This window comes from Eubalaena glacialis, chromosome 6 (genome assembly GCF_028564815.1).
Source record: "Eubalaena glacialis isolate mEubGla1 chromosome 6, mEubGla1.1.hap2.+ XY, whole genome shotgun sequence".
Taxonomy (NCBI): domain Eukaryota; kingdom Metazoa; phylum Chordata; class Mammalia; order Artiodactyla; family Balaenidae; genus Eubalaena; species Eubalaena glacialis.
This window is the reverse complement of record NC_083721.1, coordinates 84,330,287-84,354,106: the sequence shown is the minus strand read 5'-3', so window position 1 is coordinate 84,354,106 and position 23,820 is coordinate 84,330,287. Positions and strand designations below refer to the sequence as shown.

Genomic DNA, 23,820 nt, shown 5'->3' with positions numbered 1-23,820 from the left:
GACTCAGAGCGGTCGCGGCGGGCGCCCGGCAGGTGTCCAGACTGAATGTGGCCCGGGTCGCAGAGGCGGCACCACCTATCCTGGTCCCGTCGTGGCGCCCAGAACTCCGCAGAGGACGCGACGGTGAGGCTGGGGCTGCCTGAGGGGAGGGGGACGATCCCCAGACCCAGCCCGCAGCATCCCTAGACAGTTCGGCTGTGCGGGCGCCGGCGACTGCAGCCCCCCTTCCCAATCCCAGATCACTTCTGCCAGGATGGGGAGAGGTGCTCTGGACGGATCCCAACTAATCCCTCTGCCCCAACACCTCTCCGGGTCTTGCCTCCGTAAGACCCCCTCCTTTCGCTTCCCATCTCGTTCTTCCCAACCCAATCCCCTCCACTCCGGCCTGCAGCCCGTCTCAGCACCCCTGTCAGTTGAGGAGCCCGAGAGAGAGAGAGGGACTGCGGCCCTTCGGCTCCCCGTCCCACCCCGCCCCTGCTATCCCTTGCTGGGCTGGGGGCACCCAGAAGGATGCTGGCCCTTTAAACCCTTGCTCCCCACCCCGAGCATCTTCCATCTCTCCACCCGCGCCACTTCCAACAGCTGGCAGCCTCGGGGAGCCCCGGGGGGCCGGCAGGTACTGGGGTGGCGGTGAGGCCCGGGAGGGTGTGATGGAACAGCTGCGACATTACCCACCCCCCACCCCTCCGCCCCTAGAGGAGCCGACGGCGGGACTGCTGGGCGCCCGTAGCGCCAGTTAAACATTAACCCTCCGCTCCCCGGGTCCCCGTGCTGCCTGGAGCTGCGCTCCGCCCCGGCTTCCCAGGTAACCGGCGAGGATGCCCATCCCGCCACCCCCGCTGCCTCCCTCCCCTCGCCACCTGTCCGCCGGGCCGGGCTCAGCCTCGCGCCCCCTGCAGGTCCGCGTCCCAGCGCCGGAGTTAGAGCCTCCCCGCCTGCTTTCAGGAGGGTGGGGCGGAGCGCCCTGAACTCACACTGCGCACCCCTCATCGAGCACCCCCTCCACCAGAGGCACCATGCCCGGCCTGTACTGCCCCTCCAGCTGGACGCCGCTGCCCCTCACGGACTCCTGGGTTCGGGCCTGCGCCAATGGACCCTGCCTCAGCCTGCGGGCCCGGCTCACCTACCACAACCCACAGCCGCAGCCTGTGGACGGTGAGGCCCGGGCGGGGGCGCAGGGTGGTGGCCAGCGCAAGCCTAGCAAGGTCCGACATCGCCTGTGCCCCCATCCCGCCCCAGGCGTGTTTGTGTACCCGCTGGCCGAGGCCGAAGTGGTTTCGGGCTTCGAGGCGGAGGCCGCCGGACGGCGCGTCTCCTTCCAGCTGCAGAACCGGCGCCGCTCGCAGGCCGCCTGCTGCCGCGCGGTGGGCCCCGCGCTGGGGGCCTCAACACCCCGCCGCTGTGCGCAGGGTGAGTCCAGGGCGCTCCCCGCCCCATCTCCCCGAAAGCAACCACACTTTAGTTCCTGCCCCCGCTCTGCATCCCGCCCCTCTCTGTCCCCCCTCCAGCCACTGGTTTTTTCATTCATTGACTCATCCCTTTATTCCACAGTAGAGGACTGGGCCCCTGACGTGGGCCAGGTGCTGGGGAAATGTGAACCAGGCCTGACCCGAGGTTTGCAGCCAGGTAGATAGACAAGGCAGGCAGTCTACACATCCCTCTCCCTCTGGAGCTTTAGCTCCTGAGCCTAGGACAGGGTTTTGGTCATCTCGGAGTCCCAGAATCCCAGCATCTGGCACAAAATGTGGCACAAAGAGGATCAGTGAGTGCTGGGTGAGGGGATGGAAGCCCACCCCTCTGCTAGGTTTTCTGGCTTGCACTTCATTCCTTTATTTATTTGTACATTCACTTGATTCCTGCACATGGGATTTACCATCTGGGTGAGAAGAGGGACAGAATTCAGTGGTGTTGAGAGTTGGCACAAGCCCAGCAGGTAGTTAGAGGCCAGAGTGAGCTCTGGGCTGAGGCCTCAGGAAAATTCTAGAAGGAAGTGGAGCTAGCATTTGACTGAAAGGAAGGGTGGGATGTAGTGATATGGAGAGGAGAGGAAAGGCACTCCAGGCAGGGGCAATCGTGTAAGCAAAGGTTTCGAAGTAAGTTATACTGGGTGATGGTAATAAAATACCTCATGTTTATAGTGATTCACAGTTGACAAAGCCCAGTCACTGATGCCACCTCTTTTGAATCCAGAGAGGTATGTAATGCAAGTGTTGTTCTCCTTCCCTCTTTTATAGGTGACAAAAGTAACAGCAATAGTCTCTTAAATGTTGGATGCTTCGCGTATATCATCTCATTCATTCCTCACCACAGTCCTTGACATATAATTATGACCCCCATTTTATAAATGAGGAAACCAAGCCTCCTCTAAACCAGAGAGTTACCAAAGGATAGAATTAGAAATCACAGAGTGGAGACTCAAAACCTGACACTCTGCTCTTTTCACTGTATCAGACTGTCCCAAGCCTCAGCTGCCTGGGATGGAAGCCCCTTTCTTCCTTCTTACCTTCCTTCTTTTCCTTCCATTTTTTTCTTCCCTTCATTTATTCAGCAAGTATTTTTCAAAAGAGTGGGTAAATGATTATTGTGGGGAAATGAGGTGAAGTAGGGCTGTAAAGGTAGGCTGGGGCCAGACCATGTAGGGCCTTGACCATCACTGTATACACCTGGCCATTTTCCCTTTAGCAGCAGTGGTGATGCCCATGACTCCACCCGTCCCCAAACAAACCGGGATCTAAGTAAAATGATGTGCTTGGTATGTAAATGTCCTCTAGCTAGCTTCCAAATAGATTACAGTTCCTGAATTCCTCTTGGGTAGAAAATTCTGGAGCCACACCTAGTGGGCAGTGGGGAGTCCCTGACCGTTCATGAGCAGGGAATTTGTGAGCAGGTGGGTACCAGGCTATGGGAGATGTCAGCGAGGGTTCTTTAGGAAGATGAGGCCCAAGGGTTGAACAGGCTAGAGCAGGTAAAGAAAGAGAGGCGGAGGGTATGGGTCCCCCAGGACCTTGGGGGTGGTGTGGACATGCCCCCTTCTCCTCCTCAGCCCTCTGTTAGCAGTGATGTCACTGCTGCCTTTCCTAATGACAGCCAGCTCCTTCTACCATCAACCTGCTTCTCCTTCAACCATCGTTCATCTCATGCCTCCATCCTGCATCACCAGTGCATTAGCCCAGCATCCCTCCAACCTCACAAAATCCCCCTTGCCCAAGCTCCCCTGACTCAGTGCCTGCTCCCACCCCCAGATTCCCCCATCTTGTCTGCTTCCAGCCCCCTCTGACCCCTTTCCTCACTCATCATAGGTCATCTTGTCTTGGATCTGGCCCAGGCCCGGTCCACACTGGTGCTGCCCACAGGCCTCATCGCCGCAGCCGGCACCATGACAGTGACCCTGCGCAGCAGCCGGGAGCTGCCCTCCAGGCCTGACGGGGTGCTGCGCGTGGCCCTGCCCTCCGTGCTCACCCCTCTGGCCCCGCCAGGCCCGCTGGGGCCCCCCAGGCCTCCGGGGCTCTGTGACGACAGGTTGGGCCTATGGTGATTCTCTTCGTCCCTCCCTCGGCTTCTCTGGGTCTAGTGCGGGTGAGGGGGCTTTGGCAGGGCGCCCCGGGGGATGGGCAGGGTGGGGAGGGGCTGAGGCCAGTCAGCCAGAGGGACTAGGGTCCCTGGTAATGGCCCAGTGACCCTCCTTGTGTTCCTTTCCAGCCCCACCAGCTGCTTCGGAATGGGCAGCCCTGAGGGGGATGGGCCGGCCTGGGAGGAGCCAGCTGCCCCTCGGGACGTGTTCTCAGGCCCTGCCCGTTGCCCGGCCCCGTACACCTTCTCCTTCGAGATGCTGGTGACTGGGCCATGCCTGCTGGCAGGTGGGTGCCCCTCCCAGCATAGCTGACTGGGAAATAACTGAAGGCTCAGGGATGGGAGGAACACAGGACAAAAAGAAGACAGGGACCTAAGCCTTAGGAACCTCTAGTCTCACAGTGGGATCACCCCCTGGCCACTTCCACACAACAAACACACCCCTAGGTTTGTCAGTGTCATTTGTGTATATCGCACTCCACTCGCCAATGAGAAGAGAGATACTTACAATGAGACCAGTCCAAGTGATGAAGTTGAGTTTTCTTGTGCACGAGGTGGAGGAGGATGTTAAAGCAGCAGCTGGCTGCTATATAACTGCTTAACCAGGCAGGAATACACCTGGGAATTCTCCTCCCGTCCATGAAAGCAGGTGAATCCCCCCTTGTCCACTCCATAGCTTGAACTCTGAGAGCTGAGCTGAATCAGTCATGATCCTGGCCCCCACCACTATTGCCTGGGAAGCTGATAGTTGTGCTCTCAGTACTGGCTTGGGGTGGGGCAATCATCACCTCTCCCTGCCTCTACATCCCTCAGGCCTGGAGAGCCCCTCTCATGCTCTGCGGGCAGATGCCCCCCCTCATGCCAGCTCTGCAGCCACCATCTGTGTCACACTGGCAGAGGGCCACCACTGCGACCGGGCCTTGGAGATCCTGCTGCACCCCAGTGGTGAGAGACTGGGACACACAGTAGGCCAGCTCTGACCTGCTTCAGGACCACCTGGGTAGCATTTTTCAAGTGTAGATTTCTGGACCCTAAGCCAGATGACTGAGTCATTTGTGAGGGTGGGCCTGGTGGTACAGGGAGGCCGGACCGGCAAAGTTCTCCCAGGACAGTGGGCCTGAGCAGTTGGGGTCTAGAGACAGGGACTTCCCTGACAGAGCTGTGTCCCCTTCTCCCCAGAGCCCCACCAGCCACACCTGATGCTGGAGGCCGGCAGCCTGAGCTCAGCAGAATACGAGGCCCAGGTGAGGGCCCGCCGGGATTTCCAGAGGCTGCAGCGAAGGGACAGTGAGGGGGACCGGCAGGTATGGCTGCCTGGGGTCCTGGCCTGGCCCCTGGTCCCACTTCTGGCTGTGTTAGTGCAGGAGGAGCAGGCGAGCAGGCTTACGTTGGGATGGGCCGGGGGCTTCTGCTCTCAGCAGGAGCTCTCAGTAGCTGCCACCAGCCTCCCAGAGGACTGATGAGTATTTTCACAGGAGGGCCCGCTCAAGTGTCCCTGGAATGTGTCTCGGAGGATTGGGGGTAGGACTGACCCAGGCAGAGGACAGCCACTCGTCTCTGCCCCTGCTTTTATTCAGATGACTACAAAAGGGTGCCCCCTCTGGGTGGACTGGATTGAGAAAGTCTCCGGGGCTAGGTCCTGCTGCCAGCCTAGGTCGGAGTTGCACTCAGCCTGGCCCAGGATGACTCGGGGCTCCCATGCTCAGGTGTGGTTCCTGCAGCGACGCTTCCACAAGGACATCCTGCTGAACCCCGTGCTGGTGCTGAGCTTCTGCCCGGACCTGAGCTCCAAGCCTGGACACCTGGGCACAGCTACTCGGGAGCTCCTCTTCCTATTGGATGGCAGCAGCATGGCACACAAGGCCTGTGGGAGCACGGTGTGGGCAGGCCTGGGGTTGGGTGCAGCAGTGGGTCTGAGGTGGGCTGGGGGGCAGCCTCCCGAAGACACACATACACACACACACCTCTCTCTCCTTCTCATGCTCATACATACATGCATTTCTCCCAGATTCCAAGAGCCTCTTTCATATGTAAAGTTACATTCAGTCACACCGAATCTCAAACCCAAGGATTCACATACACCTCCAGGGTCACATACACAATCATCTCTCACACAGAGTCTCCCTCACATGCCAGGGTCTCACTTACAGTCTCACACACACAGGGCCTCACCCAGATTACCCCTCATTTTACACATGGACTGGAGAAAGCAAGCAATCTGGCATCCCTTGTTCTCTACCGGTGCCAATGGGGCCTGCCTCACCCTGCCCTCCCTGGCTCTCCCCAGGATGCCATCGTTTTGGCTGTGAAGTCGCTCCCGCCCCAGACACTCATCAACCTGGCCACGTTTGGCACATTGGTGCAGCCCCTCTTCCCAGAGAGCCGGCCTTGCAGTGATGTGAGTGTGGCCCGGGGCTTTGGGGGCCTAGCCAGAGGCGTCTCAGCCAGTGTGGCCCAGCCCATGTCCTTCTCCTCCAGGAAGCTGTGCAGCTGATCTGCGAGAGCATTGAGATGCTGCAGGCTGCGGGCGGCCCCCCGGACGTGAAGTCTGCGCTGGACTGGGCCCTGGGGCAGCCCCAGCACAGGGCCCACCCTCGGCAGCTGTTCCTGCTCACCGCTGCCTCGCCCATGGCTGCTGCGACCCACCAAACCCTGGAGCTCATGAGGTGGCACAGGGCAGCAGCCAGGTAGGATGGAGTGGGCAGGGCCAGGTTCCTGAGATTGGCCTCCTAAGGAGGCTCCGGGAGGTCACAGCTGCTCCCCTTCTCTTGTCAGGTGCTTCTCCTTTGGGCTGGGGCCTGCCTGCCGCCAGCTGCTGCAGGGTCTGTCTGCCCTCAGCAGGGGCCAGGCCTACTTCCTGAGGCCTGGGGAAAGGCTGCAGCCCATGGTGAGCTTGAGCCTGGGCCCTGTTCCCTATTCGTCTAAGTCCTCCTCCCAAGTTGCACTGAGTCTGAAACAGAACCTGGTCAGGTCGTGGGGTCTCTAGGCACCCTGCTGTGGGGTGCTGCAGGAGGCCAGAGGTGTGGGAGATATGGCCTCTGACTGCTCCCCAAATCTTGCTCTCAGTTTTGTCCGGGTACTAAGCCATATCTTTGAAAAGCCTTGCCTTATCCACGTGCCACAGTTCAGGCCAGGAGAAGCACCGAGCCCTGAGCACTGAACACTCAGTCCCCTTGCTTGTTCCTACCCCCATTCCTTCCCCCAACCCCAGCCAGACCCTGCTCCCCTCAGCCAGGGGCTGGGTAGATGGCATCAGCAGAAGGGCAGCCTTCCCACTCTGTTGGCTGTGTGGCACCTCTTTCTCTCCCATGGCCTCCCTCTGGTCACTCCTCACAGCTGGTGCAGGCCCTGCGGAAGGCACTGGAGCCCGCGTTGAGCGACATCTCTGTGGACTGGTTTGTGCCCGATGCGGTGGAGGCGCTGCTGACGCCCCGGGAGATCCCAGCGCTCTATCCCGGGGACCAGCTGCTCGGTTACTGCTCGCTCTTCAGGGTGGACGGCTTCCGGTCCCGCCCCCAAGGGGTAAGCCTGGGCTGGGGTGTGGGAGGTGGGCCTGGGATGGCTGAAGCCCCTGCATCTCTGCAAAACCCATTTCCTATTCCCTGTGCCTCTCTCTGCCAAACGCTCCTACTGCTACCCACTAGACCTCCTTAGAGACCATACTGGGTCCCTCAAGGTGACTGCGGCCTGCCTCCCTCATAAGGTCTTCCACTGAGCTGTCCTGTAAAATGCTACCCTTGGTCACTAAAGCACACAGTTACAGAGAACAGCGCCAGCATTAGTTTCAAGGTTTTTGTCGAAACTTGCTCATTACTTCACACAGTGCCCTGCAAAAAGCACCATCTGGATTATTTCCTGTAACATTCAGGGACAGACAGAGCATTGTCTAGATTAAATCTCAGATCCCAACTCTGCCATGTACTAACCATTTGATTTTGGACACGTCACTTAACTTCTCTGAGCCCATTTCCTTGTACTGATTTTTTTCATAAGGTTGTAATTAGAAGTCATAACATGTGTGCTCTTGGTAGGATACTTGACACATAGAAGGAGTTGGATAAATGATTGTTATTTTTATTATGAAAAGCTTTATCTCTCTAGAAGAACCAAGCATGCTTCCTCCTTTTTGGTCAGGAGAGCTGTATAATGGACTGTTTGTCTTTTTCCCTGGCTGCCAGGAAGCTCAGGGCCAAACCTGAAGCTCAGCCACAGCAGCTCTAGTAACCTTATGGTCAGCATGTATGCTTCCTCTTTCCTTAGTACTGGGCTCTCACTTCTGGTTTATTATCTTTATTGCCTCTTGCAGTGAGCCATCTTAAATCCTGTTTGGAAAGAGGTAGTGTATAACTATAATCAGTTGTTGTTTCCCCCCCCCCGCCCCCAACGTCTATCCCTCTCCAGGGCCAGGAGCCTGGCTGGCAGAGCTTGGGCAGCTCCGTGTTCCCATCCCCAGAGGAAGCACCATCTGCCACCAGCCCTGGCACCGAGCCCACTGGCACCTCAGAGCCACTGGGAACAGGCACTGTGTCAGCAGAGCTGTCCAGCCCATGGGCTGCTGGGGACTCAGATCGGAGTGAGTGCCTGAGTGTATGTGTGCTGGAGGAGGAGTGGGCAGTGGGAGGGGCCAGGGCTGGGATCTATTCTCCTGCCTCCCAGTAGGTGCTGATGCTCTGACAGACCCAGTCACGGACCCTGGACCTAACCCCTCTTCAGACGCAGCCATATGGCGCCGCATCTTCCAGTCCTCGTACATCCGGGAGCAGTATGTGCTTACCCACTGCTCTGCCAGCCCAGAGCCAGGCCCAGGCTCCACAGGCAGCAGCGAGTCCCCCGTCTCCCAGGGCCCTGGGTCCCCCGAAGGCAGTGCTCCCCTGGATCCCCCTTCTCAGCAGGGCTGCCGCAGCCTGGCCTGGGGAGAATCTGCTGGCTCCCACTCCTGCCCCCTGCCTCCACCCCCACCGGCTCCAGTCAAGGTGAGATTCAATCCACATCCATCTACCATGTATCCAGCAAATATTTACTTACCATTGGCTGTATGCCATAAACTGTGCAGTGGTTACTATTAAGTCTACCTGAAGAAATAGATGGGTAGTGATGGTATAATGTATAATGATGATACCATGCAACATACATTGATGAGCACAGGGATGTGGCTTTATGGGGGTTCAGAGTCAAGGTGATTAACCCTGTCTGAGGGAGTCAGGAGAGCAAGAGCCACCTCTGGAAGAATAAGAAGTTAGCTAGGCAAAACGGGAGAAGACATGAATAAAAACAGACAAGCAACAACCTCAATTGAGACCTAGGCATGGAGTGAGACGACGCTGGGAAGGGGGTCAGGGGCCAGAAGGAGTCTGGCCTCACCCCTAAGGGTGGTGAGCAGCCATCCAGGGTTTCAGACAAAGGGGCATGTGGCCAGCTGTGTATGTATGTCTGATGGCCAGGAGCTCTGCATTCCTTGACCATTGGACCCCCCCCCCCCTCACATGCAGACTGGGGCCTTGAGTGCTGAGGTGTTGGGCCGTCGACGCAGAGCGGCTCTAACTGGCCGAAGCCTCTCATCCCCCCCAGGCCGGGTGAACTCAGTCCCTGGCCATCTCCGGCACCCCTCTCTGGGGGTAGCACCAGATGGGCCAGGCCCTGAGCCAGGGCAGCTGCTGGGACAGGGCCTGGATGACTCAGGTAAGGGTTATGGGGAGCTGGGTTCTGACACCAAGTAGACCTTGGGGAGGTGGAGCCAAGGGCACCCCACTGCCCCTGCTCCTACCATCGTCTCTCCTCAGGAAGCCTGCTCTCCCCAGCCCCCATGGACTGGGACATGTTGATGGAACCACCCTTCTTGTTCACGGCTGTTCCCCCCAGTGGGGAGTTGGCCCCTCCAGCAATACCACTGCCTCCCCAGCCTCCACGCTGCCATGTGGTGATCCGGGCCCTGTGCGGGGAGCAGCCTATGAGCTGGGAGGTGGGCGTTGGGCTGGAGATGCTGTGGGGGCCTAGGGACGCTGGCTCACTGCCTCCGTCACCCCCTGAAAGAGAAAATGCTTGGGACCAAGCACTCCATCGACTGACAGCGGCTTCCGTGGTCCGGGACAACGAGCAGCTGGCTCTCCGAGGACGGGGCGAGACCAGGGCTGACCGGGGTGAGTTGCTGGTGGCCCCAGTCAGGGCTCAAGGAGTGAGCAGAGGCACAGGTCCGTGGGATCACTCGCTATACCTCACCTTGCTCACAAGTGATTTGAGGAGGCTCACCCACATTGTCAAGAAAAAAAAATTAAGCAGGGCAATGGGGAAAAAAGGGATAATAAAAGGAAGCAGAGAATGAGATTATATCAAAGATGCACACCATGAGGTTTTGTGCCCTTGCAAGCATGGGACCCCAAACTGGCAAGCTTCCTAGCAGCCAACAGAGAGGGAATTTCATCTTGTAATGATTCACAGTGCCCATAGCATAAAAACAAATCTGTCATTTAGGAAGATTATTAAAATTAAATAAAGTTAAAATGTCAGTTCTTCAGTTGCACTAGCCACACTTCAAGTGCTTAATAGTCACATGGGACTAGTGGCTACTATACTGGATCATGCAGATGTAGAACATTTCCATCATTGCAGAAAGTTCTGTTGGGCAGTGCTGAAATGAGTGGATGGAAAAGGTACCACAGTCAATGCCTCCTCTGGGCTGTATCCAGAATGTTGAATTTGTGGGTGGCCAGGGGCCTAGTCTTGCTACACGTGGTTGAGTGTTCAGCCTAACCACTTCTTGTCAAAGCTGAGGAGTCTGAGCTGACCCTGAGAAGGAACTCCACTCTGTTCAAAAGTGGACAGAAGGCTAGGAATTCCCTGGCGGTCCAGTGGTTAGGACTTGGTGCTTTCACTGCCGGGGCCCGGGTTCAATCCTTGGTCGGGGAACTACTAAGATCCCGCAAGCCTGGAGGCACAGCCAAAACAAAACAAAACAAAACAAAACGTGTACACAGGGAGAAGCTATGGGAGCACTGAGATTTTTTTCTGTGAAGCCCTTTGTAGAGAGTGGGTGCTGGGAGCGCACCCCCCTCCCAGTCAACATGTGGCTCCTTGGCTTTGCAGGTCATGCCCGGAGGTCCTGGCTCCGAGCCCTTCAGACAAGCAAGGTCAGCTCTGCCCCTTCCTGCTTTACTTGCCCTGTAGCTGTGGATGCTACCACCAGAGAGGTCCTACCTTCAGCCCTGCAGGTGCAGAGCTCAGGTAGGTAAGGTCCCTTCCAGGTGACCTCCCAGGTGCCGGTTCCCATCTCACTGGCCACCCTCCGAGACATACCTCACCCGTCTTCTGTGCCCCTGCAGAGCCAGCCGAACCCCCGGGCACCCCTCCTGCCTCTCAAGGTCATCTAGATGCAGCTCCTCTGCCCACAGTCGTCCACTCTAAAGGTAACACTCAAATTTGGGTAAATGGTAGGGACCAACCAGGCTTAGGGACCACCACTGAATGGCTCCAGTTCAGGATCTAAGGGAGGCTCTCTGGCAGGCGGCTGGGAGCCGGACCAAATTGGCAACTCCAGTTCTGCTTTGGGGGACCACGCAGCCCCCATCAGAGGTCCTCATCGTCTGCCCCCCGAGCCTCCCTCTCGGCTCAGCCTGGGCCATCGGAAGGCCAGAGGCCCAGACAGCCATAGACTCTGCAGCCCCAACACGGGCCACGCCAGTGACAGCAACAGTGAAGGCAGCAACCACGACTACCTGCCCTTGGTGAGGACTCGGGAGGTGGAGGGTGGCGCTGCCAGGGCCAGGGCGCTGTCTCAGCTCAATTCTCCCCCCACCTCCTCTCTCCTCAGGTGCGCTTGCAGGAGGCGCCCGGCTCCTTCCGCCTAGACGCGCCCTTCTGCGCAGCGGTGCACATCTCTCGGGAGCGCCTGTGCCGCGCCTCGCCCTTCGCTGCGCATCGCGCCAGCCTCAGCCCCACCTCGGCCTCCTCTCCCTGGGCACTGCTAGGCCATGGTGCTGGCCAGGGTGACAGTGCCACGGCCTCTTGCAGCCCATCCCCCAGCTCGGGCTCCGAGGGTCTAGGCCAGGTGGACAGTGGCCGGGGCTCAGACACCGAGGCCTCGGAGGGGGCGGAAGGGCCTGGTGGTGCCGACCTGCGGGGCCGGACTTGGGCCACTGCTGTGGCGCTTGCGTGGCTGGAGCACCGCTGTGCCGCGGCCTTCGGCGAGTGGGAACTGGCGGCAGCTAAGGCTGACTGTTGGCTGCGGGCCCAGCACCTGCCCGACGGCCTCGACCTGGCCAACCTCAAGGCCGCAGCCCGGGGTCTCTTCCTGCTGCTGCGCCACTGGGACCAGAACCTGCAGCTGCACCTGCTGTGCTACAGCCCAGCAAACATGTGAGGGTCACCGGTTGCTCTGGCTGGCACCCCCCCAACAAACTCAAGTCACTGCCACCCAGAGCCGGCCTCTTGGTGCTGGGAAGGGGTGGGTGACAGTCCGCCCCTACTGCTTCTCATTCCCTTCACAAAATCCTCTTGCCCCACAGAAAGTGCCTGCCTGTGCTCTCTCCTGCTCCTCCCACCCCATGCCCCTTCCCCTCTGAGCTCTGTGCAGTGCAGTAGAAGGGGAGAGAGCCACAGTCCCTAAATCCTATGCAATAAAGTGCCTCTTAGGACTGTCTGAATGAGTTCTTTATCTGCCGCGTGCCCGTCCCTCACAGCTTGGTCCAGGCACCTCCACGTAGGCTGCACAGAAGTGGACTTCGCAAAGTTTATTGGGAAGGGCACACAGTCCATCCCCATCCAGGGTCCTGAGAATAGACTGGAGGGGAAGAGATGGATCTCAGTGGGCTTTCTTGCTGTGCTGGATGGTCTTGGGGAAAGGCTGGGGGCCCAGCCAGAGCTGCAGCAGGATGACAGCATGGCACACGTGCAGGGCACCAGAGCTGCAGGACGTGGATGGGTATGTGTTCCAGGAGAGCTCAATGAGCCCCAGCACCAGCAACCTGGAGATGAGAAATAAGCTCCAGGTCTGTCCAGGTTCTAGGCCTGCAGCACTTCAGCTCACCCCCTGCCCCTCCGTGGTCATAGTCTTGGGATGAGGAGCTCCCTACCCCTTCCCACGCCCCCAGGTTGTCCCAGCTGGTACCTGAGCAGGTGTGTGAGCCAGCGTGCAGGCGTGGCCCACAGGAGGTAGGGCAATGTGTGGAAATACCAGACGTAGAACTGGTAGTGAAGGGAGCGGCTGAAGCAGATGCCAATGAAGTTGGAGGTGAAGAGGGCAGAAACAATCTGTATGCGGTGGTCAAGGCCAAGGGCAGGAGCAGAAGGGGTAGGGAGGTTTCAAAGCAGAGGGACAAAAGTTTTGGGGTCAGATAGCTCCTTGGCTCTGCTGTTCCTAGATGCATACCTTTGGGCAAGTTTCTTAACCTCTCTGGACCTATTCCTCAGTCTGATGTGGAGGCAGTAATATCTAGAGCCGTAACGCCTAACGAGTCGTCACTTACTAGCTATGTGACCTTGGCAAATTACTTAACTTCTTAAAGCCCTAATTTTCCATCTTTAAAATCTGTAAAATGAGGATAAAACAGAGTCTCTTGTGAGCTTTAAATGTTAGAATGTATGTAAATCTCTTAGGACAGCACCAGGCAGAGAGTGAGCACTCATAATGGTAACTCAATAATATTTAGAATAAAGAATAAAAAATGCTTAAATATGTAAAGTGCTCAGCACAGTATTGGTAAGAGCTCTATGAATGGGCCCTGTAGCTATTACTGCTACCTCCTTTTCCCTCTCCCAGGTCACCAGCCATGCAGGGCTAGTTGACCAGGACCCCAACTTCAGCTGGAGAGGGCAAGACTTACCTTCCCATGATTTAAAGGATATGGTTGGGGGTGAGGGGCTGGGGTGGAACCTTCCTTTTGGAGGGATCCTTCAGCAGTGACAGGATACTTTCTCCTGTCCTGGGGAGAAGCCATTGAGATACTTATCAAGCCCTCAATGTGGGCCAAGCGGAGCTCAACATCTCCCCATGCAGCCCCTAAGGCCTAGGCCCTTCACTCATTCCCCCATGTCTGCTCATGAAATTGCTCCCCTTTCTCACCTGTGCCACCTGCAGAGGGCAAAGAGCAAGAGCAGGGTGAGGTGGGCAGTCAGAAGTGCCAGGTGGAAGGCACGATGCAGGAAGAGGGCCTCGGGGAGGAAGCGCCAGTTCACGGTCCAGCGGAAGAGAAACTGGCGGCCAAGGTCAAAGGAGCGGGATACATAGCCGACGGGGTTCTCCAGCAGGAAGGGTAGCCCCAGCACCACCTGAGGATGGGTGTGATGTCAACAGAGCTGCCCAGGCTCACCCTCAGCCTCATGCTAATCACTGAGAGGAGGGGGAACAGGGTATAGGTCTCAGAGGTTCCCTAATTCCCACTAGGAATAGCAAGAAAGCCAGCCCACCCACCCAGACAAGAGCCTTGGGCCAAAGAAGCAGGTAATAACAGTGCTTTAAGTTTGGATTCACCAAGTCATAAATGCGCAGAGTTAGAAAGGCTCTCAGAGACCATGTAGTTCAACACCCTTGTTTGACAGCTAAAGAAACCAAAGCCTAGAGGTGGTGGCTGCCCAGATCAGAATCAACTCCAAAACTCTGTCTCTTGGCTTTGAGGAAGTCTCAAGGATGAAAGGAGGCCAGACAGAGTGGCCTCTGCTTCATTAGAAAGGGGAAAGGCTAAGGAGGGAATACCTGAAGGACAGCACAGATGCCCAGCTTGGGGAGGGCCCCACGGAGGCCAAATTGCGTGAGGAGAAGGAATAGTAACCCAGGGGCGAAGAGCAGCACGTTCATCTTCACAGAGACTGCCAGGCTGCAGTGGATAGGGGAGAGGAGGGTGGAGATCAGCTCCAGGGCCATGCACCCCACCCAAAGATGTACAGCCCACCATCACCACAGCAACTCCTCCCCTCCCCTGCCAGCAAGCTCCAGGCAGAGGGTGAGCACTCGTACTCAGAACTGCTGGAGGGAGGATAAGGCAGCCTGGGAGGAGGCTGGGAGTAGGGTGCTGATACCCTGTCTCTACACTCAGACTGAGTGAGCAAATATATATTGAGTATTTAGAAAGTGCAATGACCAACTCCAACAGCAGATGCTGTCTGGAGGGAACAGAGGATGGGAAGAGGGTGTGTGTGTAGGGGACCTGGGGGTGAAGACTTTCTACACATCCTGGACTCACCTAGTACGGCCCTAACTGACCTACACTGTCTGGCCACTCCCTTACTTCCTCTGCTGCAGAAAATTGGGGAGAAAGTGATGGAATACAGAAAATGAAAGAGGGGGCCAGAAGGGAGGGGTGTTGACCTGAAACAGCAGCAGCCCCAGCTCCAGCGCTGGGCCAGCAGGAGGTTGATACTGAGGAAGAGCAGCACCATGGCCACTGGGTCATTGAAGAGCCGCAGCACAAAGATGGAGTGGACACGGTAAGAGGCACAGCACATGAAGAAAAAGACGAAGGGAGGTACCTGAGAGGTGGGCACAGTGGGGAAAAAGGTCAGCTCACCAACCCTGAACCATCCCCACTCCCCAGCCCTCCCAGTTTGGGGCCCCCTGTTCCTGGTAGTGAGGACTCACCTTGCAGGTCTGGTGGTAAATCAAGAAGACAAGCAGCAAAGTGGCCAGGTAGAGCACAGCGAAGATGTGCTGGGCCATGCGGATGTCAGTGCCCCGGCCAGTGGCATAGTATAGCCCCATGAAGATGTACACAAAGCCAGCTGGGTACCTGGAAGAGGAGAAAGAACGTGAGTCTGGGTCAAGCTATCCGGCCTGGCATCCAGTCAGCTCCTCCCATCCTCACTGAACCGCCTATCCCCACTCACACAAGAGGTCCAGTGTCACCCCGCAGTTGAGTATAGTCATAGGTGCCGTTGATGACGCCCTCCACCTCAGCCATGTAGGCTTTCCAATCAATCTCTGTATCTGGAAAAGGACAGGACGATGTAGTTACTTCCAGGTTCAGAATTTCTCTGCCTCAGCCCATCAAAGCACAGAGTTCCAGCTCATCCTCGGGACTTCTATCATAACCCCTTCTCTAAAGGTCTATCTGACATTCTCTGGGTGAACCCAGGTATCTCATACTCAAACATGTCTGTAATGGAACTCATAACCTTCCACTCCAAATCTGCTCCCCTTCCTGGGTTCCATGAATGGTACCATTAACCTCTCAGCTGCTCAAGTCACAAACCTGGGAAACACCTTTGATACTTCCTTCTCTTTCATTTCCAACCCCCAGTCACCAAGTCCTGCCTATTCTTTATCCTAAATATCTCTACTATCTCATCCTTCTCTGCTATCATGCACTCAAATTTGGGCCTAACATAATCTCTAGCCACAATGGTGCAAGAGCTCCCTAACTAGGCTCCCAGCTTCCACTTTCACCCCACTACAATATATTTTCCACCCTGCAACCAGAGAGCTCATCCTATAATAGAAATCATATCACATTTCTCTGCTTAAAACTCTTCAATGATTCCCCAAGGCTCTTAAGATAAAGACCAAATTCTATTCTTCCCATTTTTAGAAGGTGCAATTATGAATTAATAAGGTTAAGTGACTAGCTCAAGAACAGTGAGCTAGGAAGGGTAGAGTTGAGATTGGAACACATGGAGCTCTAAATTCTTAACCACCATGCTAACTATCTCCTTAACACAGCTTACAGATTCCTTCATGATCTTGTCTCGACTTCTGCAATCTCATCTCTTAGTACTACCCTCACTTGATTTCTGTGTTCCAGCTCTAAAAAAATTCTTTCAGTTCCTCAAAGGAAATAGACTTTCTCTTTTGATAGGAGCTCTTTGATACAGGATTCTCTCTGCCTAGAGTACTCTTCCCCCCCACCCCTTTTGTCTCTTTCCTCAAGGAACTAGCTCTTACCTTTCGAGGAGGACTCTTGGAAGCCCTCTCTGACTCCTCAAGTCTGCATTAAGTGCCCTCCTATGTCCTTTATAGCACCCTGTCTACTACCAACATGATGAATATGATGTGTTGTAATTTTCTGTTATCTTTGTCCAGGCCCACACACGCAAGTAGGAAATGTGTCTATCTTTTTCACCACTATACCCTTGGTACCTAGCATAGTGTAAGCCATATAATAAGCACTCAATAAATATGTATTGAATTAATGGTCTTTAGCAAGTAAGCCTTAAGTCCAGTGTTTTCAGCCTGGAGAGGAGTCACCAATAATGCCAAACGGACTCAAACGGTCACAAAATGCCATCACTGAGAAGAGACTTCCAGACCTCAGAATTGAACAGATGAGAAGATTGAGACCCAGCAAGGGAAGTGACGTGTCCAAAGCCACAGAGACAAGCAGCAGCAGCAGCCATTAACTTGGACCCAGGTTTTCTGGGAGGGATTAAGATCGGGTTTGGCTCTCCACGGAGCAGGCTTGGGATTTGGGTAAAAGATACGGGTCTGCAACTGATGACTGAGTGGATCAGGGGTCTAAGTCTGAGCTCCGAAATGTGGGTCCCAGTTTTGGTCGGGGGTTCGGTCCCCCTTCCCACCCTCCCCTCCCCCTCGGCGCACTCACATGCCACCCTGTGAATGACCCAGAAGGTGATGCCCACCTCCGCCAGGCAGAGGCAGGCGGCCACCAGCAGCGTGTAGCGCGGTTCCAGCAGCAGTAGGCGCCGCTCTTGCCAGGCGCGCCGCAGCCACTGCCCGCACAGTCCCACCGCCCGAGCTGCGGGACCTGCCCGGCCGCGCTTCCTCAGGCCTGCCGCCATCTTGAAGGTGCGCCACACTTGCGGGCCCGCTACCCCGGAAGCCCGAACCTTTGGTACTTAGGTTCCGCTTCCCGCGCCGCGTGCCCCAACGGACCGAAGGCTGACTGGAGTTGCCGGAGTCCTTATTTACTCCACTAAAATCTAGTTCTTCCACATCTGTCTCCCCTGATGGACTGCATGCTCCATACGAGCAGGAATAGTCTTACTCCTCAGTACATACTTAGCCCTGGGCACACAGGAGCTAATGTGGATCGAACGTTTGCCCAGAAAAGTAACATTCCTGCCCACGCCATGTCTCTCCCCCCCTCCTCCGTACCTCCCCCGCCTAGCATAACACTTCGCCTATGTTGGTAATAGCTGCGTTCATGCCAGTCTTTCCTGGAGAGCACGACCTCTGTCCGCGCTACTCCCGCCACCCCCCAGAGCCTTCCGGGTGCTCAAAACTAGGAAGAAATGAATGTTTCATTAATTTTCAGACTTCTTAATGGAAGGAGCCAAACTGAAAATATGAGAGGGGCAATGACGAGCCGGAGTGAGCCTGACACCATGAGTGTGGCTCTCAGAAGTTAGTGATCAGCGGATCCAGAGGATTCAGGGTCTGGACGATATTATTTCCCCACCCGGAGGATTCTTCCAAGCGCGCTTAGCAGAGGACGGAAGTTCCACGTGTTTATATTGAGCAACTGCTGGTGCTGGGCGGAGACACAAAGGCCGCGCCTCCTATATGCAGCCATTCCAATTGGCTACATAAGGGGTCAAGCCCCACCCAGAGGTAGGGGCCAGTTGCCTTCAAGGCCCGGCAGCCGCAAGCATGGCCTGTCCAGGGGCCTGGGCGCCGCTGCCGGAGTTACCAGAGAAGAACTACGGGTACCGCGAGGTCCAGTACTGGGACCAGCGCTACCGGGGTGCTGCCGACTCTCCTCCCTACGAGTGGTTCGGGGACTTCTCTTCCTTCCGTGACCTCCTAGAGCCGGAGCTGAGGCCGGAGGACAGTATCCTCGTGCTAGGTGGGTAGTCCCGGGGCTGCCCAGCCCAGGTGGAGCTGGTTGGACTGGCCCCGCCCCTCGCTCCTGCCTGCTCCTCTCAGAGGACTCCCCAGTCAGAAGTCAGGATCCAGTACCTTTAGAATCTCGGCAGTATTTAGCCAGGGCAAACAGGAGCCAAGAGATTCTTAGTCCGGGGACCCCCAGGAGAAAGACAGTCTCTCTGAGTCTGAGTGTGGTAGGTGACCCATGACCCCTTTCCGGACCCTGGGGAGGCAGCCTCGAGCACTGGAGAGTTCACAGTAACTAGTTCAGGTCCCAGCGCTAGTTGACTGTAGGACTTAGGACAAATCATGAACCTGTTCTGAGCCCCGGATTCACTTCTAGAAATGGGACTGCGAAATCAAGTCGGATAAGGCACGTGCAGGCACCTCGAACGCAATGCCTAGCGCTTTTCTGTGTGCACTACTGGGCACCATGAGCCATTGTCACCTAGAGAGTTATCTCTTGACTCTCCAAGCTCTAACTGAAACTTGGTCCTATGTCGTCGTCGTCCCCACCACCCCACCCCACCCCCATCCCACCGTGTGCAGTGAGGATGAGGACAGCTCCCTCTGAGGGGAGATTGCAGCCGAGATTGGTGTGATTCCCCAAAAGGAACACGTACTGGGGTTTCAGGTGGGGCTCTGAGAGGTCCACCTGCCCCCCTTGGGGTTCTCTTCCACTGCCAGCCTTGGGGGCTCCAGTGAAGTTTGATTAAACAGCGGATTTCCTTCCAATTATAGTTTTTATTTTGCTATTTTTAAAACCATGTATTAAGTGAAATATTTCACATATATGAGACATTTATAATACAGTATATATGTAAGATATAAATAATAACTTGAATGTGTGTGTATACCCTACTCGGTTTGAGAAATACAGCATTCCTAGGACTAGAAAGTGCTTAAGAACTTGAACCCTGGAGGCAGCTAATTATGTAGGGATCTCAGCACATGCCATCTTAGCTGTGGAATCATGGGCAAAATACTTAAATTTCTGTGCCTCCATTTTCTCAGCCTTAAAAAAAAAAAGTAAGAGTACATACTTATTTATCAGGTTTTTAAGATGATTGAGTGAGTATGAAAGATAACTAGAAAAAAGCCTGACAAAATAAAAAGCCTTGTATATCCAAGGTTTTCTGCGTGGTCCCCCAAACCTCTTCCCCCCAGAGGTAAAACCGCTCTTGAATTTTGTGGCTTTAAACCATTGCATTTATTTATAGATTTACCATAGATCTATGTTTTTCAAGCTTTAGTGTAATAACCTGGAAAACTGGACCCCACCCTGAGTATCTAATTCCAGGGATGGTCTAAGGCAGGTCCCGGGGTCTGTATTTTCAACAAGCCCACAGGCTGATTCTCATGCTGGTAATTGGCAGAGTAACACTGCCTTAAATTCTGCCGGACTGGGAGATATCCTTTTCTGGATAGAGGAGGGAAAAGTCTAAAAATCAAAAAGAAAAACTTTCCAGACAGGATTCCCAAGATCTAAGAACAGGACCCACAGCTTGGGGGGGTACCCTATGTTACACTCCACCTAAACAAACAAATTGAACACCTACCTGGTAGGTGCTAGGGAATGTGGTGAGCACTTTCTAACTTATTTAATCCTCATGGCAACCCCTAGAGGTTAGTGATAAATATTATGAGAACTACTGTAGGTTAGGGTTCAGTAAACTTTTTCTGAAAAATGGCCAAATAGTAAATATTTTAGGCCTTTCAGGCTATACAGTTGGTGTCACAACTAGAAAATGGTGATGGTTGTTATAATAGAATCTTCAGTATGGAGCTACTGGGAAAATAAATGAGATAATCCTTATAAAGTACTTAGCATGGGACCCAGTGTTCAAAAACTGTTAGCTATCATTATTATTATTGAAAATGGGAGTCAGAGAGGCACTGTCTCCAGGACTGCTTGGAGAAAGAGTACCTTGCCTGAAGACTTGTGTCTGGTCCCTATGGCTAGATTCCTCATTACATAGATGAGTGCATGTGGCTGTCCCAGTTTTGCTGTCATTATACTTCTCTGATTCTCTCTTCTTGCTTGACTCCATGCTCTGTAGAATCTTCTGATTATAATTTGGCTTCAATTTGTATTTCCTATAGAGACACAAGGGACTGACCAGAGGATTGACTGTCCAGACCCCATGATGGCTATTTTTTCCTATTATAAATTAGCGAATTAGTATTCTGGTTTACACTTGAGTCTCTTGGTGTTGGGATAGCATCCACATAGCTCTGGGCTCCCATATGATGGGTTCTTGGATCTGGCTCAATTCTCCAGAGCTCTGCTTCCCTAAGGCCCCACCTAGGGAAGCAGTGGCGGTTCCAAACCTCATCTTAGTTGTTAGCCCCAAATCACTGCTTTGTAGGCATAACTGGCCCGGTGGTCAAGTTTTATTTTCCCTTCATCTTTAATAAAGTTGTTTTGGGACATACCATTCCTCTACCAAAGGGAACGAAGGAAGGAAATTTGGGTTTGTCCACAGTTAGGCAGAGCTCTGCAGGCATATGAGGTCAGGTGTTGGGTGATGAAGGCATTGTGGTCAGAGAACCCAGTGGGATTTCAGGCTGAACTGGGTTAGAGTCTCCTATTCAGCCACCCTCACCTCCCGTCCCAGAGCCTGTTGTGGTTCCAGTGTTGGGACGCACACATTGGGTTTTCCCAGGTAAGATTGTACTCTTCCTGAGCCCCAGAGCCTGAGGAGGAACACAAGAAGGGGCAGCTGAGGACCAGCCAGCAGTCTCTGGCACCTGTCCAGGTGCCAAGCTCTGCCTGCTAGATTAGGGCTATCCCAACAGCTGATTCTGTGATCCTCTTAGGGAGGCAAATGGGGATTAAAGGCAATCTAATCCCAAGAGCTGGGGATCCCCATGTGAGGCCACCAAGAACTGTCATCCAGGCCTGTTCTTGGGCTGATACTGACCACAAGAGGGCCTGGAAGAGGCCAACAGATCTTTGAAGGAAGCCATGCCCACTGGGCAGTAGGTCCACATCCACTCCTCTAACCTCCACCCTCCACCACTTTGGGACTGCTTTCCGGGCACTTCCCACCAGAGTGTTATGATTCTTCAAGACTCTGACTGGTTGTCAGTTCCCCCGATCCTGTTGGCCCACCCATCTAAGGTGGGGACAGGGACTCTCCTATGTGCTCCTGCAGCCTGTCCCTATTGAAACACTCATTGCATTATGTGGCAGTTGCCTGACTACACATCTGTTCCTCTCACCAGAGCATCAGCTCCTTGAGGGCAGAGGCTCTTTATTCATCAGCAGAACCCAATATGTGGCGCTCAATCATACATGAAGAGATTACAAGGAATCATCTCCACTGTGTGTCCCCACTTAGTTTCCCCTTCACTTGTTAATTCTGCCTTGGAAAGCAAAGTAAGATAAAAACCCCTAACATGAAGTCTTCCCAGGGCTGATATCATCAGAGGATCTCTGAGAGGTTAGGAATTAGGATAATACTAGCATTATCCTATTAATAATATTATGATGCCAATATTATCCCCATTCTGAGTCTGAGGAAACTGAGGCTGAGTTGAATGACTTGCCATGGCTGTATGACTAGAGATATCAGAACCCAAATCTTTGAACTCCTAAGTTCAAAGCTCCTACTCTTCAGCTGTTTAGTTTTTAAATTTAGAACATCACATCCTACATGTAGGCTAGGTATTGTTATCTTCATTTTTCTGACTAGGAAATCCAAGTTCCTAGTATGTAAACGACTTGCTTTAGTCCACACAGCCAGGAATGATAGAGCCAGGATATGTGCCCAGATCTGTATGACTCTAAGGCTCATGCTCTTGTACCATGCTGCTTCTCCCTCAGTACGGGAGGGTTTGAGCTGAGAGAAAACAGGCCAAGAGTGGATGGATAATTGGGGAGGTGAGAACCAAAGCTAACCTAGACCTTTTGTCACCCACCCCTTCTCACCCCAGGCTGTGGAAACAGTGCCCTGAGCTACGAACTATTCCTTGGGGGCTTCCCTGATGTGACCAGTGTGGACTACTCATCAGTAGTGGTGGCTGCCATGCGGGATCGATATGCCCACGTGCCCAAGCTGCGCTGGGAGACCATGGACGTGCGGGCACTGGGCTTCCCCAGTGGCTCCTTTGACGTGGTGCTCGAGAAGGGCACGCTGGATGCCCTGTTGACTGGAGAACAGGATCCCTGGAACGTGTCCTCTGAAGGTATCCACACTGTGGACCAGGTGCTGAGTGAGGTGAGGGAGCACCAAGGGAAAGACGGCTGATCAAGAGGTGGGGATGAGGGGTTAAGGTTTTAGGAGACCAGAAGAACTCAGAAGCCAGAAGGAGGCATGGTTTGGAACAAGTAGTGCGTCCCTTCAGGACTATGGTTACCTGAAGGAAGGGGGTGTTAAGCTGGATCAAGATTGTAGGGCGCTGGAGTGGCCAGGCTCACAGAGGCTGAGGATTGATTACTGTGTTGCCATAGAGATGAGGTAGCGGCCAGGTTCCAGGTAGGGAAGGTAAGCAGCTGACAGGAAGGCAATGCCCCCTGCACCTGACATCACTCCCATGCTCCTACCTGTTTAAAATATAGCCCTACCCCCACGGAACAACCAGGGGCAGAGAGGAAGCCTCACTCTTCTGCCATGGAAAGCCCTGAGCCCTGAGCTACTGGATGGAGGGTAGTACCTGAGATTTCGCTGGGAGGGCATCTGGGGCCATACTGACCTTTGAGAACCTGGAGATGGGCTTCTCACCAATGGCTTCTCTATCTGCCTTTCAGGTGAGCCGAGTACTGGTCCCTGGGGGCCAGTTCATCTCAATGACCTCTGCTGCCCCCCACTTTCGGACAAGACACTACGCCCAAGCTCGTTACGGCTGGTCCTTGAGGCATGCAACCTATGGCAATGGTTTCCACTTCCATTTCTACCTCATGCAGAAGGGCAAAGAGCTCAGTGTGGCCCAGCTGGCCCTTGGGGCCCAGATCCTCTCACCTCCTAGACCTCCCACCCCACCCTGCTTCCTCCAGGACTCAGATCATGAGGACTTCCTCAGTGCCATTCAGCTGTGAGGCCAGAAGCATGGTCCTCCTGCCTTTCTGCCCCAGGCTCAAGTATTCAGAATTCCTGACTCAGGGCTTAAGGTCAGGTCCAAAGTGCCCACATCCTAGGGGCCTCATGCCTAACTAAGACAGAGCTGATGGGAGCAACCCCACATGAAAAAAAATACAGGCTAGGTCAAACTAGATCCCAAATCTCAGGTTTCTGACTTCCTTCTTAGGCTCCTCAGATCTCTCCTGGATTCCCCAACTTCCTCCCCCACCATACTGAACCGTCAGTGATTCATCCCCAGGGGCAAATCTCAGCACAACCCCTGTGCATGCCAGCCCGACTTGGAGACTTGCATCCTTGGGGCCTGTTACTGACCCCCATTCAACCTGGATTTATTCATAGGAGGCTGCAGACTTTGAATCTAGATTGCTTCTGACCCCAGCTCCAGCCCCAACTCTGGTGACCTATCCTGCTCAGGTTGTA

At 54.7% G+C, this 23,820-nt stretch overlaps 3 protein-coding genes across 11 annotated transcripts; 2 read left to right on the top strand and 1 right to left on the bottom strand.

The window, feature by feature from the left end:
* Positions 1-1,016: 1,016 nt before the first annotated feature.
* VWA5B2 (von Willebrand factor A domain containing 5B2) lies at positions 1,017-11,923 on the top strand. Of its 5 annotated transcripts, none has more exons than XM_061193347.1 (19): positions 1,017-1,155; positions 1,240-1,410; positions 3,300-3,519; positions 3,700-3,857; positions 4,384-4,515; positions 4,750-4,874; positions 5,277-5,432; positions 5,858-5,968; positions 6,049-6,257; positions 6,346-6,457; positions 6,907-7,092; positions 7,972-8,143; positions 8,230-8,543; positions 9,060-9,249; positions 9,351-9,707; positions 10,651-10,788; positions 10,887-10,970; positions 11,044-11,288; positions 11,375-11,923. In XM_061193347.1, exons 1-19 carry the CDS (start codon positions 1,017-1,019, stop codon positions 11,921-11,923), a joined length of 3,768 nt encoding a protein of 1,255 aa, XP_061049330.1. The 5 variants fall into 5 exon arrangements, with proteins under 5 accessions (XP_061049330.1, XP_061049328.1, XP_061049327.1 ...); XM_061193345.1 differs by having other exon boundaries at positions 8,227-8,543; XM_061193344.1 differs by having other exon boundaries at positions 3,655-3,857.
* Positions 11,924-12,152: 229 nt separating this feature from the next.
* Positions 12,153-17,307, bottom strand: ALG3 (ALG3 alpha-1,3- mannosyltransferase). Of its 5 annotated transcripts, none has more exons than XM_061193341.1 (9): positions 17,094-17,307; positions 15,382-15,481; positions 15,137-15,284; positions 14,867-15,027; positions 14,255-14,375; positions 13,625-13,830; positions 13,409-13,484; positions 12,671-12,816; positions 12,279-12,527 (listed from the first exon to the last, which is right to left on the bottom strand). In XM_061193341.1, the coding sequence occupies exons 1-9, from the start codon at positions 17,287-17,289 to the stop codon at positions 12,365-12,367; spliced, it is 1,317 nt and encodes a 438-aa protein (XP_061049324.1). In that variant the 5' UTR covers positions 17,290-17,307; the 3' UTR covers positions 12,279-12,364. The 5 variants fall into 5 exon arrangements, with proteins under 5 accessions (XP_061049321.1, XP_061049324.1, XP_061049323.1 ...); XM_061193340.1 differs by having other exon boundaries at positions 12,671-12,813; positions 13,386-13,479; XM_061193342.1 differs by having other exon boundaries at positions 12,410-12,527; positions 13,409-13,479.
* A 770-nt stretch (positions 17,308-18,077) lies between these two features.
* EEF1AKMT4 (EEF1A lysine methyltransferase 4) lies at positions 18,078-23,531 on the top strand. Its single transcript, XM_061193337.1, has 3 exons — positions 18,078-18,296; positions 22,256-22,539; positions 23,070-23,531. Exons 1-3 carry the CDS (start codon positions 18,101-18,103, stop codon positions 23,355-23,357), a joined length of 768 nt encoding a protein of 255 aa, XP_061049320.1. The 5' UTR covers positions 18,078-18,100; the 3' UTR covers positions 23,358-23,531.
* The last annotated feature ends 289 nt before the right edge of the window (positions 23,532-23,820 follow it).

Bases quoted from the DNA above. Each gene is read 5' to 3' on its own strand.
- EEF1AKMT4 (XM_061193337.1), top strand. From the start codon at position 18,101: ATGGCCTGTCCAGGGGCCTGGGCGCCGCTGCCGGAGTTACCAGAGAAG. The intron at 18,297-22,255 runs GTGGGTAGTCCC...TTCTCACCCCAG, and splicing joins GGACAGTATCCTCGTGCTAG to GCTGTGGAAACAGTGCCCTG. The intron at 22,540-23,069 runs GTGAGGGAGCAC...TCTGCCTTTCAG, and splicing joins TGGACCAGGTGCTGAGTGAG to GTGAGCCGAGTACTGGTCCC.
- VWA5B2 (XM_061193344.1), top strand. From the start codon at position 1,017: ATGCCCGGCCTGTACTGCCCCTCCAGCTGGACGCCGCTGCCCCTCACG. The intron at 5,433-5,857 runs GCCTGTGGGAGC...GGCTCTCCCCAG, and splicing joins GCAGCAGCATGGCACACAAG to GATGCCATCGTTTTGGCTGT. The intron at 11,289-11,374 runs GTGAGGACTCGG...CTCTCTCCTCAG, and splicing joins ACCACGACTACCTGCCCTTG to GTGCGCTTGCAGGAGGCGCC.
- ALG3 (XM_061193338.1), bottom strand. From the start codon at position 17,289: ATGGCGGCAGGCCTGAGGAAGCGCGGCCGGGCAGGTCCCGCAGCTCGG. The intron at 15,028-15,136 runs GTGAGTCCTCAC...CCCACCTCTCAG, and splicing joins TTTACCACCAGACCTGCAAG to GTACCTCCCTTCGTCTTTTT. The intron at 14,376-14,866 runs GTCAACACCCCT...TATCCACTGCAG, and splicing joins TGGGGCTGCTGCTGTTTCAG to CCTGGCAGTCTCTGTGAAGA.